The sequence below is a fragment of the Mytilus californianus genome, unplaced genomic scaffold (assembly GCF_021869535.1).
Source record: "Mytilus californianus isolate M0D057914Y unplaced genomic scaffold, xbMytCali1.0.p SCAF_1, whole genome shotgun sequence".
Classification (NCBI taxonomy): Eukaryota; Metazoa; Mollusca; class Bivalvia; order Mytilida; family Mytilidae; genus Mytilus; species Mytilus californianus.
In genome coordinates, this window is record NW_026262581.1 from 37,626,185 (window position 1) to 37,640,643 (window position 14,459).

At 32.0% G+C, this 14,459-nt stretch overlaps 1 protein-coding gene across 7 annotated transcripts in view; it reads right to left on the bottom strand.

Annotated features, from left to right (window-relative positions):
* LOC127702978 (nuclear transcription factor Y subunit beta-like) overlaps window positions 1-8,943 on the bottom strand; it is a 298,592-nt gene extending 289,649 nt beyond the window's left edge. For 4 of the 7 annotated variants that reach the window (XR_007982628.1, XR_007982632.1, XM_052207366.1 and 1 more), the window contains exons 1-3: window positions 8,841-8,928; window positions 3,272-3,354; window positions 1,076-1,155 (exon numbers count right to left, since the gene is read on the bottom strand). Coding sequence is in view for 2 of the 7 variants with exons in the window: in XM_052207366.1 (XP_052063326.1) it covers window positions 1,076-1,155; window positions 3,272-3,347 (156 nt within the window). In the remaining 5 variants the exon portion in view is untranslated. Of the gene's footprint in view, window positions 1-1,075; window positions 1,156-3,271; window positions 3,355-8,528; window positions 8,780-8,840 lie in introns of those variants that run through there. The other 3 variants (XR_007982618.1, XR_007982624.1, XR_007982623.1) reach the window with 3 other exon arrangements.
* Window positions 8,944-14,459: the final 5,516 nt, after the last annotated feature.

The following is a 14,459-nucleotide window of genomic DNA, read 5'->3' on the forward strand; positions in this document are numbered from 1 at the left end:
ACTTAATTTGTAGGTCCGGGTTTCTTATTACCAACAAAAATAATCTTAGTATGAAAGTTGATTGTAGGTTACTCTACATCAACTCCTACGAATGTTTTCTTATTTTTTTTAAGGAGCCACAGAACATTTGGGCAAGAAAAAACAAAGTTTATTTTTTCTCGATTACTTTGTGCTATCACCTCTGAATATACTCATTCGGAAACTTTTTGTTGTGAGAGCCTCAGTATATAAATATATTCAAAACAAATTCCTATTAACTTTCATGTGTAAAGATAGTAATTATGTATATCCCCATTGAGAGGCCCCTGACATACTGTAATTGCGTGAAGTGTGAAGTCTTTGTTGTCGACAGCCAGTGATACACACGATAATAATTAAGTACTATGTGTCCATGTCCACGCTGTTATGAAATTCATTCTATTACTACAATTTTATAGTACACATGTCTTTATTTATAGTATGTCTTATGTGTAATATTAATATTGTTCTAATAAATTTCCAACTGGTCTGACTAGGACCTTTATCTGGTTTAAAGTTGTAATGTTTGAAGATTTTCTACCCCAGAAATATATTAACTTAGCTGTAATTTGGCAAAACATATCAGATTTTTGGTTCCTCATCAATACTCACTTTGTACTTTATTTGGCCATTTAATTTTTTTGATTCGAGCGTCACTGGTGCATTTTTTGTAGAAAAAATGTGTGTCTGGTGTACAAAATTATACATGTAATTTGGAGTTTAGTATGGCGTTCATTATCACTGAACTAGTATATATATTTGTTTAGGGGCCAGCTGAAGGACGCCTCCGGGTGCGGGAATTTCTCGCTGCATTGAAGACCTGTTGGTGGCCTTCTGCTGTTGTCTGTTCTGTGGTCGGGTTGTTGTCTCTTTGACACATTCCCCATTTCCATTCTCAATTTTATGTAAGCCTGAAAATTTGACGAGTTTTTCTCAAACAATTTATTTTTTAATCAAAATTTAGTTTGAAGACAAAGACCAGAATAATAAGACTTATTTCTATATATCCTCCTAAAATAGGTTGTATGAGTTGAGAGTTTTAAAATTATATCCTTACTTGCTCTCTAAGCGGTTCGTTATTTTCCAATCTGTGTTCTTCATCATTCTCACCAGAAGCTAAACCTTCATCACCATCACCTACATTGTAATAATTCAATTTTCTGCTTTTAAAATTGTATATACATGTGCGTATATATGTATTCACCATCATTTTAGATTCATAATGGCAACCTCATATAACCCTTGTACGAATCTGTCTCATAACAAGTGTTAGTGCATTAAGTTATTGTTTAAGTAAAGAACTACCCCTTATTGTGTTGTTATTCATTACGGCAGTCAGTTAAGAGTGCATACATTATATTGCTGTTTAGAATTAATGATAGACACCCCATTATAGCTTACTATAATCCTAAATATCTTTACATCAAGCTAATTGGCTGTACCTGAACTACACAAATGTATATATTCAACACTTGAAAAGATTTTGTTTGACTGAAAATGCCTGTTTACAGATGCTGACCAAATATTTATTTTCTGTTTCCTGATATAAACCAATACAGTCTCTTGTTAAATTGTAAATGGATCAGTCCAGTCACTGGTTTATGTTATTTATACAATCTTGCATACATAATCAATCTAGACGGACTTTTATCCAAACAAGTTTAACTGTGAACTCTTGCTTACTAATGATCAGGATGACACCCCCACATTTGGTATACAAGAAGTTGATTAGCAAGTGCAAGGGATGTGAAAATGCATCACACAGTAAAGCATGCTAACATAAAGACTGATACTATATTTCAGGGTGTTCTGATCCATATAGTCCTGAGAAAATGTGACAAAAATTTCATACATGATCATTTTCTGAAGGAATACATAAACATTTTGTAATCAAGCAGTGGAAGAATGATGATACTTGAAATACATCACACAGTAAAGAATGCTCTCCGATACATGCCGTAGCTTGATACCAAATTTCAAAAGTTGTGATTTGTAGAAAAATGCAATAAAAATTTGATACATGGCAATTATGTGTAAGATTATATATAAGTCAGTAAGTATTTGGTAAACAAGATATTAATAAAAGACGAATGTGAAAACACACACTAAAGCATGCTCAGATGAAGCCTGATAAAAATGTGAAGAGTTACATGGGATATCGATGGACAGACAGACAGGGGGAAAATAGTATTCCCCCTGTTCCATCAAAGAGGGGGTGTAATACATCGGATTGTTTTTATTATACATTTATATAAATTTGACTTTGTTAATTATATTTCATCAACTTAAAGTAACACCTGTCATTGCCTGTAGAAATCATCTAGTCATTCATCCCCCAAAATCAACCCCAACCTTCCTTTTGTGGTATTGAACCTTATGGTAAAATTTCAGGGAGATCCATTCACTTAAACTAAAGTTAGAGTGCGAAAACCAATGTGTCTTACGACGACGACGACGCCAACGTCATACCAATATACGACCAAAAATTTTTTAATTTTTGCGGTCGTATAAAAATGCTTTAAAAATGGCTTTACATACATGACATATGAACTGATACTTTCTTAACAGATTTTTCCCGACAGTGGGAGTATTTTTCCTGTAAAATTCAAGGTTTCATCTTATAGATTATGTAATAAAATTCTACTGTTCGCGATCAAAATTTCACTGTTCAGGGGTGTTGAAATTAGTGGTGGTTATTAAAATAATGATACTTAAAGAAGTGATTTTTTGGAAGGAAATTGAGGTATGATACTTAAACAAGTGATTTTTATGTCATTATCCTAGATTTACTACAAGGTCTTCACCTGACATGACCCGGTCATCCTATCAACACAGATGTTGGTTCTGATAATTTTAGCAACATAATTAGTCCCTGGATCATTAGTATTCTATATTTAAAGCTACAATAAAATTAAATCACTTAGTCTAGTGATTAATTTGTACTACTTAAATAGGTGATTATTAAAGAAAGACATCTCTTACTTCCAACCTTTATGGACATAATGTTATACTTGAATCAGTGATTTAGAAAATCACTCATTTAAGTACGTCCCCTGACTGATTAATGATTGCACACCATTAGAATAAAATGCATGTATGTCATGTATGTGATATCCATGCACATGTACAAATGTACACAAGCTATAAGTATCTAAAAGTTCTCCCAAAAGTTGGAGATAAAATGATTGAACACAAAAGTTCATGTACATCAAAATTTCATACTTATACAGTCATGTCAGTATGCTGCATTTACCTTCAACCATGTATTGCCCAGATAGGAAAGAGTCACTGAGACCATTATCATTACTGTCACCTGCTGCACCATCCATTATATATCTGAAAAGATAAAAAATAAATGTGGATAGTGTCCACATGTGGACACAGATAATGCCCCTGCTTGCATATCATATAGTTATAAAGGGACATAACTGAAGAACGGTAAAAGTGACGCTACCCAAATTTGAACTTGATCTGAGTTTTGTGGTAATAAGCATTGTGTGTAAGTCTCATAACATTTGGTTGAGGCTAACTTAAGTAGAGAACAGAAACTAAACGTTCAGCAATTTTTCTATTTGTAAACATGTATAACTCTAGAACAGTTGTGTATAAGTTTTATAACATTTGGTTGAGACAAACTAAATATAGAGAACGGAAACAAAAAATTCAGCAATTTTTATGTTTATAAAGGGGCATAACTCTAGAACGGTTAAAGTGCATCACCAAAATTCAAACTTGATCTGTGTTTTGTAGTAATAAACATTGTGTATAAGTTTGATAACAATTGGTTGATGCAAACTTAAGTTAGAGAACGGAAACCAATTTTGGGACGTACATTGTACGTACGGACGGACAAGGGTAAAACTTAATGCCCCCTCCGCTTCGGCGGGGGCATAAAAATGTGTACAACGTAAATTCCTGATTCTCAAGATAAATATTATAAGCAAGAATATTGCAAAGATCTGCAAAGCGATCGATACTTCTTCCCATAATCCACTTGACTCTGATTGGCTGTATTTCTACATTGCTATCACGTAACCTTGACCTTTAAAACAATGGAAAATTTGGCAATAATACATATTCTCTTCATTTTAAAACATTTTCATGAAACCCTTTTATGTTAAATGGCATTATAATTTTGAACAGTAAGTCTAATATTAATTAATAAAACCAGAGACATATGTAAATATAACAATATTTTATTTTATATAGTAAGACTCAGGTAAAGCAAAAGCTCATTGACCCAAAGTTGTAATCTAGCATGACTAGTACTTAAATTAAATACTTTTTCAAAAACCTAGACTTATTTATTTTTTGCTTAGTAACAATCTGATGTGTCAAACCTTTTCGAGTTTATTTTTACAGTATGTTCCTCTGGGGTGTTGTGTTCCAAGTTAGGAACCTGTTATTGAGTGGCTGTCAATGTTTGCTTACACCGATAATTGTTCACATCTTTTACTATATTCTTTATGGGACCTCCATTTTGTCATCAATAACAATTCCAATCTAAATTGACTAGGATTGTCAGTTTACCAAAAGGGAGGTGGTTCTCTCCAGCACTCTAGCTTACTAGCTTATAGTCCATTAATAAAAACTGACCTCCACAATAAAGTCAAAAGTGCTGAAAGTGGCTTTAAACACCAACAATCAATCAATGCAATCATCAATGACAACATATTAAAATTTGAAAAGCATCAGTTGAATGGTTCATAAGTTATTGAACAGAAACAGCTATAGATGCCTGTTAGCCATGCAACCCAAATCAATACTGGTAAGTGGATTTCCATCCTACAACCAGATCAATAAAACCAAAATTACCATATAATGTTACCATTAATGATTTCTCTCTTGATGTACATGTAGCTATCCATAAGGACAGCACGCTACATGTATAGGAGTTCTGTGTACAATTGATTTGAAATGTTGCTATGGGAATAAAGTCCTTTCGTACCAAACTTGATTTGTTTTTCTGCTCACAAAATGTACATGTACATTTGTATGTCAGTGGATTGGAATATATGCCAATTCTCTGCATAAATGAATATTAGGAACTAGTATAGTTCAGAGATATTCAGGCTAAAAAATATCAATAAAATTAATTGATATGAACATGATGGAGCAAAGATTAACATTTTGGAATCACTGTGCAAGATCAAACAGACCTAATTCTGAAATACACATTCATGTGCAAACATCAGGACAGTCTTTTTTGAACGCCAGTAAATCAAGCTTATCATGCAACTATTTTAATAAACAAAACAGGTCAATATGCATTTTATGTATGTTTTATTTTAAATAAGAAAGTTTGTAGTTAGTAATAAAATTTTGTGAGGGAATTCAATGTTTGCTATATACCATTGTTCACTTAAACGCACTTAATGACGTCAATACCTGAATATCAATGAATTTATCAAAATGAAATTTTTTGCAGGATTTTAAAAAATGATTTTGCTATGTACATGTATACATGCATTCTGCGCTTATAAATTAACGCTTTAAGAAAGCAAATTTTCTGTATAAGGTCAATAATTTTGTTGACTTTTGATGCCAAAACTCTCTATTGCTTTAAATATGCAAATGAGAGATTGAAAAACTATGCCAATACAGATATATAATAATAAATATACATGTAGGTTTTGAAATTCAAACAAAAAGCTTGGGTGATGATTGTTTTGAAGTATTTACCATGATTTACAACATTCTCAACTTTTCAGTCCCATCAGATTTTCTCTTATCATTGCGGTTTTCAAGATAATAGACAAAACTTGTATTTTACCCCTATGTCCTATATTTAGCCATGCATGTCAGTCATGTTGGTTAGTTGGCAGGGTCATCGGACACATTTTTAAAACTAGATACCCTAATGAAGATGGTGGCCAAGTTAGGTTAAATCTGGCCCTGTAGTTTGAGAGGAGAAGATTTTTGTAAGATATAAATCAATAAAACAGCTGCGCGATGAGCGCATGATACACCCGTCACTTTTTCAAAGAATAAAGTTCAATTACTTCTCAATGTCATATCAGAAATTTATGAAAAACTAATGGGAGAATATCTTAATAGATATAAAGCAGTCACCAAAGTTTCATGAAAACTGCTCAAAGCACTTTAAAGATATTGTCTGAAAACTGGAAAATCACCACTTTTTTATGAATAAAATCCCATAACTCGGAAACGTAAAATCTAAAATTTATATAAATCAAAAGGGAACTTACGTCGATAGATATAAACAATACACCAAAGTTTCATGAAAAGTGCTGAAAGCATTTTTGAGTAATTGTCAGAAAACTTGAAAATCCCCCTTTTTTAAATGAATAAAACCCCATGTCTCGGAAACGTTAAATCTAAAATTTATAAAAATTGAAAGGGAACTCCTGTCAAAGTTAAAGTGACACCACCAAAATTCAAACATGATCTGTATTTTGTGGTAATAAGCATTGTGTATAAGTTTCATAACATTTGGTTGAGGCTAACTTAAGAGAACGGAAACGAAAAATTCAGCAATTTTTCCATTTGTAAAGGGGCATAACTCCAGAACGGTAAAAGTGACACCACCAAAATTCAAACTTAATCTGTGTTTTGTGGTAATAAGCATTGTGTATATAAGTTTCATAACATTTGGTTGAGGCAAACTTAAGTTAGAGAACAGAAACCAACTTTGGGACGTACGGACGGACAGACGGACAAGGGTAAAACTTAATGCCCCCTTTGCTATGGTATAATTTGACATTTAAGGGCAATACATTTTTTTTGTAACTCCTACATGTCCTATAAGAACTTGAACTTCAAGTTTAAGCAGTCATCTGACAGTTTTGACATAAATGGACAGCAGGAAGATCTCAACATTCTAACATTTCTGCCCGTCAGATTTTCTCTAATCAAAATTGTTTACAAGATAACAGACAAAACTTTTTACCCCTTTGTTCTATTTTTAGCCATGTTAGCCATGTTTGTTTGCAGGTTGGATCATCGGACACATTTATAAAACTAGATACCCTAATGATGATTGTGGCCAAGTTACATGTAGGTTAAATTTGGCCCAGTAGTTTCAGAGTAGATTTTTGTAAAAGTTAACGATGGATGAAGGACGTCAAATGATGAGAAAAGCTCACTTGGCCTTTTGCCCAGGTGAGTTAAAAATGAAGACCCCATCCAACCCTCAAACTTGATAAACCATAGTTCAACTTCTTCAGAAGTTTTGCATCTGAATGTTTTGAAAAACAAAATTATATTCAGTATATCATCTAGATCTGTATATCTGAAAACAGATTAATTTGCATATCTTTTTTCACACACATGTTCAGCAATTTAAATGACCATCAAACTGGACACTGGACAAATTCATCAATGAAACAAAAGGTATGACAGGTTTTTTTCCTTAATAATGACTGTTAAAAAGTTCCATAACTCTGTAGACAAACCAGAAAATTTCAAAATTAAAAGCAAGCCTGCATTCACCAATCCCAAACAACAGTGTAAAGTTTGTAGTAATTTGATCAAAGCATACTCGAGCTAGTGTCCCAAGTAAAAAAATTGCATTAATGTCTAGGGAATCTGACTAGTGGCTTAAGATGCAAACTGTTTGCCTCTATCCAACATAAATCATTTTCAGGTGGCAGTCAAAATTCCTGCTTTATCCAGGTCAACAACTCTGCATGACCTTAGTAACCTTTTGTACAATGTATATATTTAGCTAATTTTTCTTGTCCTGAATGCATGAAATATTTGCCATTGAACTTTACTACATGTAACAAGAATTAATCAATCATGCACTTTAAGTATTTTGTTTTAATATCAAAATCAGATGTGTTACGATTGCCAATGAGATAACTATAAACCAAGGACATCATGGATGTTTACAACTATAGGTAACAATTTAGCCTTAAACAACATGAACAATGACCAAAATCCATTCCATATAAAGGATATACATGTAGCAAGGTTTTAATAAAAGGTCCTGGCATGACTAAATTGATGACATTTCTTTAAAAAAAAAAAAGACTTTTCAGTATTGCACTGATGGCTGCTCAAGGACAGTTTGTAATAGCAAAATACCTCCTTACTACACATGCATGAAATTTTTTAGGTGCTCAAACATGTTATGCAATATTTGTATTACATTTTTGTACATGTAGAGCTCTGTATTATTAAAAAGACAAGAAGTTTAAAATTGAAGGTAAAAGGCTCTAAACACATTCTAACAGAGTTTTAAAATGTATGTATCAAGTGAAAAGCTAAAGGTGAATTTCATGTAACCAGAAATATAATTATATATAACTATGTCTGATTAGTCCAAATAATTATGACGTTTAAAGGCTATTTTATTTTTTTGCTGTGACACCTTTTTCTACAACTGAAGGAAGGCGTCACAACCAAAAAAATAAAATAACCTTTCAAGTGTCATAGTTTTTTGGACTAGTCTCTGATGTTACTGAATTTGTAAAAGATTGTGAATTTTCAATTAAATATAAGCTGTTCTAGTCCAGACCCAGTGCAGCATTTTTTCAATCACTTACAAAAAATATTACAGTACTTGATTATAAAACCTTTCAGTTTTCACCATATTGTGCTGTTCTAAACGATCAGTTGGGTAAGTCAATGCAAATTGTATGTGAGCAGGTGGAGTGATCTCATTCAAGGAAAACAATATTGTTACAGACAATATAGTTGAACAGCTGAAGTACACAAAAATGGCGACTTTTTCATGAGTGTCCCAAAACACCTCTTTTCAATTTTGAAATTCAATTCGGTAATACTTCGAATTTTCTGATCTAATCATAACAAATACACGTGCTATCTATTGGACAATAACAAATCTCACAACAAACCTATTTGATTGGAAATTACTTGAGGAAATTGGTTGGTCAATGCAGGAACCAGTGAGATTTCAGGTAGTCACTAGCCAGTCACTGAAGATGTCACATAACTAATGGCTCTTCTTTTCATTTGTTTGATACAGCGGTACTAAATTTCATTTGGATTTATATTGACATGTACTAATGTATATTATACAAACTGTAAAAATTTGAAAGCGATGTCGTTAATAAATGTCCTGAATTTATTGTCAGCAAATTAGTTTTATCAACACAGGTCAATATTAATTTGTATTATTTTTTTTTCTTAACGAAGACATATCGATTGATGGAAGAGCAGATTTAAATAAAGACCAAAACAATATTCTTAATATATGTGCTATGAAGCATAGTCAAAATAACACTTTTGTATAGACAATCTCAGATTTTTCTTCTTATTTGAATTAATGCCAAGTTGGACTTTTTCCAAATGCAAAATTTTGATTAAAACTACGATTTATCCTTTATTCAAGATTTATACATTTTTGAAAGAGTGCGTTTGTATCGTTGGTATTTACACAGACTTACTGGAAAACAGGAAAATGCATCTATTTGTCAAAATCTTAAAAGGAACTGAAAGCAAAGTCACGGTTAGACACCTAGACAGATCTTGTTATATTTTCACTAAAGATACAAGGAAAATTTTTATCTACCGTTGTATTCGTTTTAAGAAATTGTGAAGTTTGAGAAATGTTAACTCAACCAAGGGCAAGGGACTTTCTATACTAGAAATAGTATAGACTGTCCCTGCTCAACCGCACAAAAATTATTGTGTCAAGAACTAGTCTTAGAGTTAGACTTAGTCGAAATAATTATGTAATTTATAACGTCTTGAAAGGCTAATTTTTTTTTTGTGACGCCTTTCTACGACGCGTCACAGAAAAAAAAGCCTTTCAAGACGTCTTAATTATTTGGACTAGTCGAGTCTCAGCCTCATGTCAAATAGCTATAAGTATAATATACAACACAACATGTTGGGAACAACCCCCTAAATGAGGGATATCCGTTAAATGAGGGATTGTCCCTCAGACAAGGGGTTATAATTGCTGTTGTAGAAAAGAAAAAAGAAAAAATTAGCCTTTTTAACCATGTTAACTGTAAACATGGTAAAGGGGGAAAATTTATTATATTTGGTACAACTTTTCTAAAAGAGGGGTCTTCTTATTTTCAATATTAAATGAAGAAGATTGAAGTTTAAAATTTATGGACATGTTTTGTCAATATACAGGGGCCCCGGGCTGATCCAGAACCTTGATGTCTGGGTTGGGGCACCATGAAACTAAAATAAAATATTTATTTAGAGATGTAAATATGCGAGTGTGGGTGGTAATGGTGGGGGGTGTCAGGTCATCGTTTCTATAGTTCTATATCTTTAATTTTTTTACCATTTCACTCTATTCATTATTCTTCTGCCAATTGGTCTCTATTATATACGTCCTAAACATGCATGAAATATTTGCCACTGGATGTTAAGCAACAAACAATCAATCTATTCTTTATATTTCACCACCTCTTTATTCTGTTATTTATATTTTTTGACCCCATTATTCTCTTTCCTGTCAACCCTCTTCATATCCTCATAAATGGTGACCCATTCATAGCCTCATACATGTACATGGTAATTGAAACAGGAAAATTATACCGTCATATATAAATTTTTTACTCCCAGATTATGTTATAAAGTATGTCTTATAAAAATACATATATGTATTAGACAATGCCAATTGTCCATTTTTTTGTGGAAAGTGGGGGGATTGTTGGTTTCCTTTGAAAATAAGAGGGAAAAGAAAATACAACATTCAGTTTAAAAACAAATCTTGTATGAAAAAAAAGTTTGTTGTTGAAAAGTCACAAAAAAGACAGTTTCGAAAAAAAATCACAATAACTGGTAATATGAGAATTTTGTTATGAAGACATATATATCCCATATATCGATACTAACATTCTTGGCACTAAACATTTATTTGTACATCTTTGTTTAAAACACAGGTTTTAGTTAGTAATTTCTTTCCTGATCAGAAGATTTCACCTGGTAATTGATCTTAATATGTGATATTGTATTAAAAACTAGTAAAAATATTCGTACTATTCCAATCAACATTTACATGTAGTTTACATCAAAACTTTTGAAAAGAGACGTTACACACAGGTGTCAATATTTACACACCTACCGATAAGTTGTCATAAAACTAGCATGTTGAAGCTGGGGTTAATTAACGGCCAGTTAACAAATCAAATCAAGCTGTGATTAATTTCTGCTCTAGACAAGCAGATTCAGTAGCAATAAAATTATGTTAGAAATTTTTTTGGTGACCTGGACTGGGGAGGGGACGTGCCCCCCGGTAAATCCACCACTGATATAATAACAGATAGACATATTGTTCTTTGTGAAAAATTTCTGCAAATAATATAAATATGTGCCCGTTTAATTTAAAAAAAAGTTAACTATCACTTGAAATTTACCCCACATAAAAGGGATAGTCATTACATGTACCTTGAGGGGTTATATTTTTGTTCAAGATAAAAGGCATGAACTTGACAGACACAATAAAGCAAAATGACATACATATATAGCACAGTCTTCAGGATAAATTTTTAAATCTACAGGCCCGATGCTCAATTTTTGGAAAATTTTAGTTAGATTCTGTTAGCCTGTAAAGATGCAGATTTTTACAGGCCCGAAAGCAATTTTACAAGCTTGGGCTGCTGTTTATCCATCAAACTTTTTTTTACTTGTACTTTAAAATTATATTTCTTTGAGCAACTTTTAACACTTTTAACTATTTCTGGCAGCGACTTCCAATCTTTTATTCCATTATAGAAAAAAGTGGTAGATTCACACCCTTTAAATCCAGGTATATAAAAACTCATGTTACTAGATCTTTTGTTGAAAGATGTTTCATTTCTAACAAAATTGGTATGCAAATAATTTGGGTATAAATGTACATATATATTGTTAAAAATGTTGATGTTTGACTCTATTACTAATTTTTCAAATTCAATATATATATATATACTTATACAGTCGCACTTTTTATACAACCACAAAAAAATTTGCAGTCGTATATTGGTATCACCGCGTGAGCGTCGTCCGAAGACATTTGGTTTCCGGACAATAACTTTAGTATAAGTAAAATAGAAATATATGAAATTTAAATGCAAGGTTTAAAACCACAAAGGAAGGTTGGGATTGATTTTGGGTGTTATGGTCCCAACAGTTCAGGAATTAGGGGGCAAAAAGGGGCCCAAATAAGCATTTTTCTAATTTCCAGACAATAACTTGTGGAACAGTGTATGGATCTCTCTGAAATTATACCACAAGTTTCCATACCTCAAAGGGATGGTTAGGATTGGCTTTGGGGGGTTATGTCTCAAACCATTTAGGAATTAGGGGCAAAAAAGGGGGGAAAAACAAGGGTTTCCAGGATAATGGACAATTACTTAAGTATTGGTCTTTGGATCTCTATGAAATAGATATTGGACCATTAAGCATTATTTAAGGGATCGTATAACCAAGGCCAGTACTCTGCTCGTTCCTGACCTGGTTACTCATCTTGCTAGGTTGGGGGAACTAGCTGGTATCTTTCTTTAACCACATGCCTACATGGCTTGTGCAACATAGATTCAAAGTTCTATATATAAATGTTTATTAAATCAGCATTCAATATTCAGCAATCATAATAACATATCACAACCACATAAGTTCATGAGATATAATAATGATAATAAAACAGCATGTCTAATTTCAATCCAATACAACTGTCTAAATCAAAGTCTAAAACACAAGTGTGACGTCCCAAACTACCTGGTCAACTAATATATATTGTTTTTCATTATTCAATTTACATAACATTAATACTCAATATATTTACTTTACATAATAATGCTAGTTTATCTATTTTCCCAAATATCAAGTCTTTGTGACATAACCTAAATTATCTAAAAAAGTAAGAAATCCCTTTTGTATATACATGTATAACACTTCTCTAATCCTTAATTCTCTATTGTCATTTAACCCTCAGCGGATTACATAATAATTTGCTTTACACTTTATCTAAAATTGTGAAGATTTATATTAATTATTTATCAAGTAAATTATTTCTTAAGCTAGTGCTAAATATCTTTAACTAATACTGAATTATAAGAATTATTTGAATTCCACATTTTAACATTCTTGCATCTAAAATATATTGGTTATAATAGCATTCGATTGATTCATGAATATGTATGTCATTTTCTATTTCAATACTTTTATGATGTATTTAAATGGGTTTTTATGGTTGCAAACTCAATTGGAAATTTGAATTGAGATTATGACCATACATGTATCTTGAGGGAAAGATTTTTTTGGGAAAAAGGGGGGGGGGGGGTTAAAAAAATTCAATTTGGGGGTGGGTAAAAAAAATTGGAGGGGGATGGGGTCAATTTTTTATCAAGATTTCAGAAATTAAAAAGAAATTATTTTTTTTTCAATTTTCCAAAGAAAAATTGTGTGTCACAATTGCTAATTCTTTGTATAGTGTCTGAAAACAGATTTACAAAGTATTGCGCAACAGCACAGTGTATTGCACAAAAGCAAGAAATTGAATATAAATCCAAATCATATAACCAATTCTAAGTTCTTTGACTACAGTTATTCTGTGTCAGAAACCTATTATGTGTCAAATATTTAATTACAATCCAAATTCAGACCAGTCAGTCAGGGGTACTACTTGTACAAGTAATTTTTATTTACTTGGAGAAGTAAATATTTTAATATACTTATATGAGTAAATTTGTAGTAAACTTATGCAAGTGTATTTTATTTACTTGTATAGGTAAAAAAAAATTTGGGCTTAGTTATGTCCCTTATACATTCAGATTTTTATACTTATACAAGTAAAAAAGTCATCCTATCTTCTTTTCTTAAATTCTTAGGACTTCTTTGCTCTAATAGAATTTTTAATTGTCTGTTGTTTGCAGATGTCTTTACTTAATCATTTAAGTGTAATTTCATGGACAATGAAAATCTCATTTGTCTGTTATCTTCAGAACACTGCTCATTTACAAGCCCCCAAGGGGCAATTTTTGAAGGCCTTGCCCAAAATACTTAAGATCTTTGCACAATCAGTTTCTTTGTTGAATTAATGAGATGAAACATTGGACTCTAATAAAAAAAAATATGAGCTAACCTGAGAAAAATTGTTAAAGGCTTGTTATTACATCTCAAAATTTGAGATTTTTTTGTGGCATTCTAAAAAAAAATTACTTATACAAGTAAATTTTTGAGAAAATTAAGGGGAGATTATTCAAACATTATAATTAACTTATATAAGTATATTTTATTTACTTCAAGTAAATAAAGATTACTTGTACAAGTAGTACCCCTGACTGCCTGTATCAAGCGCGAATATTGTGTCCATTTTTGCCCCAACTGTTCAGGGTTGGACCTCTGCGGGCATATCCAGCTGCGCTCTGCGAAGCACATTTTTTCACTATAGAATTGACAATAAAATCACCAGTCAGAAACTGATCAATTATAATTCCCAAATAGTTTACAAAATTTTGGGATTGAATATTAATACCATTACCATGATTACAGGAGATAGCAAAATA